Source organism: Mixophyes fleayi, chromosome 1 (genome assembly GCF_038048845.1).
Source record: "Mixophyes fleayi isolate aMixFle1 chromosome 1, aMixFle1.hap1, whole genome shotgun sequence".
NCBI lineage: Eukaryota > Metazoa > Chordata > Amphibia > Anura > Limnodynastidae > Mixophyes > Mixophyes fleayi.
In genome coordinates, this window is record NC_134402.1 from 223,040,732 (window position 1) to 223,049,719 (window position 8,988).

General features: G+C 41.4%; 1 protein-coding gene across 2 annotated transcripts in view; it reads right to left on the bottom strand.

Moving 5' to 3' along the window:
- STK11 (serine/threonine kinase 11) overlaps positions 1–5,208 on the bottom strand; it is a 34,806-nt gene extending 29,598 nt beyond the window's left edge. Inside the window, exons 1-5 of one of the 2 annotated variants that reach the window (XM_075205866.1) lie at positions 4,206–4,990; positions 2,462–2,545; positions 951–1,040; positions 436–568; positions 207–343 (exon numbers count right to left, since the gene is read on the bottom strand). In XM_075205866.1, coding sequence (XP_075061967.1) covers positions 207–343; positions 436–568; positions 951–1,040; positions 2,462–2,545; positions 4,206–4,486 — 725 coding nt within the window. In that variant the 5' untranslated portion in view covers positions 4,487–4,990. Of the gene's footprint in view, positions 1–206; positions 344–435; positions 569–950; positions 1,041–2,461; positions 2,546–4,205 lie in introns of both variants that reach the window. The other variant, XM_075205874.1, reaches the window with a different exon arrangement.
- Positions 5,209–8,988: the final 3,780 nt, after the last annotated feature.

Consider the following 8,988-nt stretch of genomic DNA (forward strand, 5'->3'; position numbering starts at 1 on the left):
GTTAATCATATTTGCAGTTAATGCTATTTCCATAAGTGAAAAAAGGTAGCAGATTGGGGAAAAAAAAAAAAAAGAAAAAGAAAGAAAGGTACATACAACAAACCATTTTTAAGTTAACACTTCATTTTGGTCTGCGGGTATAGCAACAGGGGTATGGGAGTTGATTGGAAATTAAGTTTGGAAGAAATGCACGATGGCAAACTCACAAGGTGACGCCTGCTGACCAGATGTCCACTTTGAACCCTGAGAAAGTGTCCAGGCCATTTGCGATCTCTGGAGGCTGAAAAGCAGGGGACCCCTGGCTGGTCCTGCATGTATCACCCTCTGCAAATGGGTGTAAGGCCTGTGGAGAAAGAGGAGGTGACCCCATACTGCCTTACCCAAATTATGGAGCAGCTTTATTTAGGAGTGACCCCCTGATCTCTTATAACCTACCTCCGCAACGCCTAGGTCTGAGATTTTGAGCGTCCCGTCTGTTGTAAGCAGCAAGTTCCCAGGTTTGATGTCTTTATGCACAATGCCCTGACTATGGAGATACTCCAGACCATCCACAAGCTGGCAAAAATAACTGCAAGGAAAAAAGGAGGCAAAAATAATGAGGAGTACTCCAAAACATATAGGGCATAGCAAAAATAAATGTAAAATGCAAAAATTGCAACACAAGGGCATATTTCAAAAAGAGTGATTATTAAAAATTAAAAACAAAACAAAAACAAAAAAACACCTCATAATATAACTGGAGAGTAGGCCACAAACAAGGAAAGGCTGAAGAAATAAAGAGCAGGACACATAAGCGAAGATAAGTGAAACCTAGTACAACCACAAGGTGGACGAGAGAGTATGTACGCTAGTGACATATGTTATTGAAGTGTAACAACAGTGAAACAGTAAACCAGATTTAGGTGGGAAGACCGATAAAAAGGAACAAAACAAACGATCACAGTACTTACCCATGAGCCTGAAAGACAGGGAATCGTTTCTCTGGTACACTGTCCAGCATCTCCTGCATTCCACACACACAGTACTCCATAACCATATACGTAATTTAAGATTAAGGAAACATACAAATATATAAAGGGAACATTTGCACAAGAGCTATTTGTACCCTGCCCTCTATTTTAATACTGGACTTTCCCTTGTAAGGTAGTCATGCTGTACATATTATACAGACAGCAAGGTGGCACAGTGGTTAGGTTTGCCAAGCTGACTAGAGCACTATAGCTGTGGAGTTTTTATATTCTTGCTGTATTTAGTGGGGTTCCCAGAAATACATACTGGGAAATTAAAAGTTACAGTGTTTGTGTGTGCATGCGCATTTCAGTGGTAAAGAATTTAGATTGGTAATTTCCCCAGTTGAGCATACAATTTGATTAAACTGTCTGGAAAGCACTGCGCAATATCTTCGTACTATAGGAATAGTTTTTTAAAAAAAAAAAAAAAAACAATACTGAGGGGCAAGGCTAGTGTGTCTAAATTGCTGGTTTCGAAAAAGTAGAATAATTTGTTGAGCCCTGAATTTAGATCTAAAGTACACACAAAAGTTAGGAGAAGGCAAGGAATTTTTTTTTAGATACAATGGGCTTGATTCATTAAGGAAAGTAAAGAGAAAAAACTTGGAACCTTGGCAAAACCATGTTACATGGGAGGGGGAGGTAAATGTAAAATGTGGGGACAGATTTATAGGCGGGGAAGGGCATGTCCTAGATCAACTTTAAATTTCAGTGTAAAAATAAAACTATCAAGTATTTTTGTACTACATGAAAAAAACACACAGCCAGTATTTAACTTACGTGAAAAATACAAAACTAATTTGCACCCCTTGCATTGTGACATGGTTTTGTCCAGGAGAAAACTTAGTCATTTTTTTGCCTTCCTTTCCTTAATGAATCAGGCCCAATCTGTACCTAGCTCCTGGAATACGCCAAAATCAGGTCTACAATGCTAAAACAAACAAAAATAAAACAGAATATTTGTAATGCGCCAAATTAAAAGATATTTGCAACCGTTGACTGTGATATACACAAGAAAACATTGACAATTGATGCACTATTGGAAAGAAAAAGTTAAAGAATTTAGTTCACGGGTGACCTCTCTCCTCACCTTATGATGAACACTGGATCCAACCCAGCCTTGCAGTGGCTTTTCAAATAGAAGAACGCGTCATACCTGATGGTATAGGTGCCCCTTCACATCCCTCACAGAAATCATTTAAAAATGTGAGGTAAAAGGACTGGGTCTCAAAAGAATGGACCAGCACAAGACCATTTACTCTGAGTGACTGAAATAGATATATTGTGCAAATTTACACACCGTTGAGCACTAATAGAGAATAACCTTCTATGAGGGCAAAGCAAGCTCTGCGAGACCAGAAACACACTTCTTTCACTATGTAGGAATTCAACAGAAAACAAAAATAGGCGGCAATAAGACATAAATAGCACACTAACACTTCAAAGGATATATCTTTTGCTTTTCTTCATTATATAAAACGTCCACCAGCTGAATCACGTTCCGATGCCTTAATCGACGCAGTAGTTGAATTTCCCTAATTAAACAAAAGGAAACTGGCAGTACTACCACAATAGACTAAAGATCGGTGGACTACAGATAACAGAATAACAAAACAAAAAAACAACAACTGCAAAGCGGTATGGCGTGTCGTAACCAAACTGTACTAATAAAAGTTAAATAAAAATAAAGAACCAACTATTTAGATACATGAAATCATAGCGCTCACTAGAAGATGGTGGAATTATACCACCAAGAGATGTTATATTGCCTGTCACCTGTCTCTGTGAATGAACCTGCTCTCATCCAAAAGTATGTATCAAAGCAACTCATGCATGTATCCACTTGGTATAGAAATACAAATTTAGCCCTATAGTCATCCCTCCTCTCTGCTTTTCTAGTTGTCCTTTGCCAATGCCAGTGGCATGTTATGCAATAAAGGGACAGATTCACCTGATATTTTTGAAGCTTAAAAGGAAAGGGGAGCCTTGCCACATCGTTCAGTAGTGAGAAAAGAATAGGCCATAACAAAATATTTTCAGTTTTTATAAATTTAACATGACCTTTTAAATACACCAATGCAATTTTAAAATCAGGGAATTACAGATTGCCCATGAAATCAGAAGTTATCACATGGAAGGATACATGAAAGTAACAAAAATATGGATTTGACCAATGAGTGCCATGAAAGCTTGGTTACGGAGAACAGACTAGCAATGCAATGGAAGGAGAAGCAACAGGGCAGTTTAATGCCAATACACTGTTCACAAACATGCGCTGAACTAACCCGGAAACTAGAAGGTCCCCAAATTGCTTCCGAGAAAAAAAACTACATAAAAAGAACCTTTTACTTCACTGCCAAAAAGACCCCAAACAGTTCCCAAAATACAAACATGAACATTGCTAAACAAAATAATGAAAATATAGTAGTGCATGTGGTAACTGTAAACAAACATTTATTCATATCAACTTATTTAAGCCTAAAAAATATAAACAGTAACATGTAAATGAAAAAAGGGCTGTCCCCAGAATACACAGGATTTAACAACAAATCGCTGTAGGACTACAGATGTAGAGAAAGTAGTATGTGGTGTGTTTTATACACACACGCAAGTTCCAAATATTTGCCAGCCTGATGACAATGATTATAGAGACTGCAATGCTAACTTTATCCTTTCCTTACAGGGGTTAAACAAGATAATAGATGCTCTAGCCAGGTCTACGCATTTCATAAAACAACAACAACTGACTTATGTCAGGGACACCCATACTTGATTATTCAACCTGCCTCTATTACATTACTTGATCAGCCTGAGCCATTACAAGTTACCAAACAATCCAAAGGCAAACTCCAGTATAAAGTAGGATTTAGTAAAATGTATAACACATTAAACAAGATGACATTATTTCTCTGCAATAGTTTAAAACCATTAAATTAAAGATGTATCTTATATACACTGTTTCATTAGAGTTTACAATGCATGCGCTAAATAAACTATATTTTCAGGCTTACCTTGGACCCTTATAACTAAATTTACTAACAGCTCAGTCAACACTGCTTCTTGACATTCTCACATTGCAATCCTCAAAGTACAATACAGCTTATTTTCAAATACTAATAATCAATATTCACTACATCACAACCTCAAATGTTCTTACGTTGACAACAGGCATTCACCACTTTAGTTAAAACTCACTTCTTAACATTTGCCTCTCCATTTGGGATTCTTCGCAATTTCTTTTTCTTGAGAATTTTGACAGCACGGCGACACAGCGTATCTGAGTCCAGCATCTCCTTTACCTTACCATAGGAGCCCTCACCCAACAGGTCACCCATAAGGTACTTTCCTACCAACTTTGCACGTTTGCGGCGAGGCTGGTAGATAACTTCAGTGGAGTCAATGCGGTGAATAAAGGTGTCCATACCCACTGAAAGGTCTCCCAAGAAAACCATTTCTTGAGACTCCCCCTCATCCATACTGGGTTGGCACAAGCCTGACCCCTTACAATAGTGTCACAACTTACAGCAATGATGTCACTGGGAAGTCGCGCCCTGACAGGACAGCCCAGAGATTCCCAGCCCAGGGTTGTGATGTCACAGAACACTCACAGGATGACCCAGTAACACTGAGGTCAGAGGGCAGACAGAGGACGTCACGAGATGATGACCTCCACAAAACAATTCCCAGGGATGTCAGCTGTGATGTCACTGCAACCAGGATCTTCAGATAACACGGTGAGCGACTATGACACTTGTTCCCGGCGATGACAGTGCCACCGGCACCCTAGTCCAACCGCACAGTGGCCCACTGTCCCGAATTAGCCGCATTTCCCGAGACACGATCGATTTTTACCGATTCGTCCTGCACAAATTTTGTCCCGGCTGATATCCCGGTTTCTAAACTGTCATGGGCCGCCGCGCCTGCGCCGGACACAAGGTAAACAGAGCATGTGCGGGGCACAACTTTGCGCATGCGCACACAAGACGGGGGTTTTAATCTGAGCACGCGTAGTTGAGCAAGCCGCAGCTGATTTATTTGTCTCGATCAATGCCTGAACCTGAATAATACAATCCAACATAAAGAACAACTACGTTGACAATGTGAGTTTTCCACAGAAATTGTGAAGTAGGTCTGCTGCACCCTCATACTTCATTTGATTGAAATACCCGTGAGAAGGCAGCAGTGAGGGCAACCTAGGGTCCTGCCAAATAAGTTAGAGGGCGGAGTCATCTCAAAAGTGAGAGAAAATCGCCCGGACTGCAGTGTGGGGGAGTGGTTGGGCTGCTGCAGGGGCGGGGTTAGGCAGACATGGATAGAGCAAGAACGCTGCACAGTGCGTAAGAACAAGTTACTATCATAGACACATAAATACCTGTTCTTTAATTTCTCGTTTTGCTAATGTCTGGACCTCTGTAATATAATCTAGGTTTAGTTAATTAACTGAAGAAAAACGTTGAGCTGCACTACAGACAGCGCCCTGTCATCTGTCCCCTGCATCCCTACCTGATTGTTAGAAGACATTGCGATAGTAAGCTATATAGAATATTCAGTACCAACAACAACAGAAGACAAGTTGTTGGTTAGTAGTGCCATATGACTGCCATGTACTAGTATCAGGGTAGTGTTGCTCTATACCGAAAGAGAAATTTGAATCTCGATAAATGCAGTCTAGGCCACTGCAATTGGTAGGTAATAGTAGAAGTTAAAGAAGACTTGTCACACTGTAAAGTGCCATCTGGTTGTCAGTTATGTTACTTTATGTACTTTAGCAATACATACTAACACCAGCAATTTCAGTGCATTTAAACTGACACTGTTTTAAAGACCTGTGTGGTACTTTTGGGCTAGGGAATAAAAGCACAATGCTTTGATGCTATGTGGAAGTCTGCTGTAATGTAAGTGTGGTGGCAATATTGATCTTCCTCTCACTGGTCCGAACTCACCTCCCTCTTCTGTTAGTTCCTTCACTGGCTTCCTATCATTTATAATTTATCCAATTCAAACTCTTCAATCATACTTAAAAAGCATTTGTTCTCTCCCCATTACATTTCCAACCACATCTCCCTCCACACTCTTGCCCTCTCTGCTAGGCCAATGATCCCTCCTCACTGTTCCAGTTTATATGTTTGCCAAAAATTATTAATAAGGGTGGCAATTATGGAGGGGTGGGGGTTTCTTCCAATTTATAGGTATTCAGCACTTAACAGCTGTATGTAACCAGCGAGCTTCCATGTCTGTTTTGGGATTTCTGGAACTGGTCAAGGTAGAAGGTCAAAGGAGAGGTTTGGAGGAAGCTGTATCTGTGTAATCATCTTTACTAAATCGTCCTGCCAAAAGTTCTATATCTTGGGACAGCTCCACCATATACTGGAGGGAGATCCCAGTGCACCTCAGTTCTGACAAATAGGTTAAAGGCCGTCTCGTATATAGCTCATAGTCTGGTGGGGACCATGTGCCCTCAAAACTAGTTTATATAAATTTTATTTAATCCAAATTGAAGATTTGGCAACCGCTTCCCTAATAAGAGACCACTTGTCAGGTTAGGTTTCTTTCCCATGTCCTCATCCCAACGAATCTCATGGATCTCCATAATCATTTCATGGCATTTGTGCAATAGGGAATAAAAAGTGTAAATAAGGCCTCTATATTAGGACCTGAGTAGACAAATTGGCACAAGGGGGGAGGGTTGACAGGGGAATTGTGGCTATATCTTACAATATACAAATGGCTGATTTGTAAAAAGTTATCCCTTGGCAATGGGACGCCATACTGAGCTCTGGCTGCGGTCAGTGACTTCACTGGCCAATGGAGACTCTTAATCAGTCTAATGAGCCTCCCTTTTTAAGGAGACTCTGGCATCATTAGGGTGCCAAAGTATTAAATCTCACCCTGTTCCAGTGCTGCTCATTGTTTCTGCATCTTGCACCTAGTTGCCTTCTCCCTGTTCCCAGCATGCGGTTATCCCCAGGTTCCTGAATCGACTTTGTGACTACTCTCTTGGATTCCGATTTCTGTACTGCTGCTAATGTTCGGCTTCTAACCTCAGGCTTCTCTGACCACTCTTTTGGAAGCTAATTCTGTACTTTGCTCCTGTCTGACTTGAACCTAGGCTGTCTGACCATTCTCTGTTTACCTATCTACTTTGCTAGTAACTGACTTGGAGAACCGTGACTTGAGTGTCTTGCAGACCAAACCTTCTTGGGGGATAGGCACGTTAGATTCCGTGAATCCTTCCTCAGTAGTGTAAATACTGGCAAGTAGCTACCATCTTCTGCCTATATCCGTGACAGCATTTTGGGCTAGCAATATTACAGTAAATCAAAATGGGAGTGCAAAATTTCTGCCCTATGAGAAAGTTTGTTATTTGGGTGTGACAAAATGCTAGCTTGTTTAGGAAAGAGGAAGAGCAGCACAGACCTAGTGAGGAGAAACAAATATGCTAGATCTACAGTTTATGGTAAGAGGGAGACTTGGGGGTATATATACATTCTACAAAATGACTGCTAGAATCTGATTGGTTGCTATAGGCATCTCCACATTTTCAAAACCTTGAAGTAGGTGGACAGGACTCAGAACCTGCAAAAAAAACTAGACAAAAACCAAGCATAATAATAGCAACATAGTCTAGTCCAGCTTAGCATTATGCCCTATAGAGAGTTTAAGCTTTTGTCCATTCAGAAATTGGGGCCTTCCATGCAGGCGGAGGAGGTGGGCTTGCCATTTTAGGAGCTAGTGGGCTTGCAAGATTCTTGAGTATTGTATGGACTTTTTAAAGAGTTTTGATTCTATGCAAAATTCCTTTGTGAATGGCGAGGAGGTGAAATGGTTAATCCCAGCGATAGTGAATTCTATGAATCCTGAGGGCTTTTGTAATGGTAATGAGATCCCTCCTTTTTTCAGGGTAAAAGTGCCACATTATCATCATCATCATCATTTATTTAGCGCTAGCAGATCAAGTAGCGCTTTACAATTGGAACAAATAGTAATAAAACAATACTGGGTAATGCATACAGAGAGGTAAGAGCTCTGTTTGCAAGCTTACAATCTATGGTACAATGATACACAAGGGTAAGTGCTACATCATGTTGATGATGCATATCTGTTCAGCTAGAATGCAAAGGTTACAAAGTATTTAGTGGGCTGTATGCTCAGTCACACATGTATGTTGGTCAGAGCGTTGTTATCTTGTGTTAGCTGTGTAGAGGGTAGTAATAGGGTAACCTAGGGAGATTAAGGGGGTGGTTGAGGAATATTATAAGCTTGTCTGAAGAGGTGGATTTTCAGAGAACGCTTGAAGGTTTGAAGACTAGAAGAAAGTTGTGTTGTGCGAGGGAGTAAATTCCATAGTGGTTCAGCCAGAAAAAAGTCCTGTAACCGAAAACGAGAAGAAGTGATGATAGTGGAAGAGAGACGCAGATCTTGTGCAGAATGGAGGTGTCAACTTGGGAGGTATTTTGAGACAAGTGAGGAGATGTTTGATGGTGCAATTTTGTTGATGGCCTGCTATGTTAGTAGAAGAATTTTATATTGGATTAATTGAAAAATGAATCCAATCTAAAATTCCCGGTCCTGGGCTTCTCCTGCTGCTCCGGTCCTGGGATTCTCCTGCTGCCCCGGTCCTGGTCCTCCGGCTGTCTCCGGTCCTGTGGCCCTCTCTTCTACGTTCCTCCGCTGCTCTCCTCCGGTCCTTCTGATCCTCTCCTGGGATGCCGGCCGTGATTTCCAGCTGCTCCTTCCAAGCCTCCCGTCCTGCTGCTCCGTTTACTGTGGTCCCCTGCTGCTCCTACTGATGTTCCGATGCTTCCTCACTTGGCCCTCCTGATCTCTGGTCCTCCTGAACTCTGGGCTCTCCTGGACCTTCATCATCTCTGGTCTCCTGTACTCTGGTCCTACCTGCTCTCTGTGACTCTCCGGATCTCTCATCTAGCCTGAACTCTGATCCCTTAGATCACTGTCCCTCCAGCAACTACCTGTGACC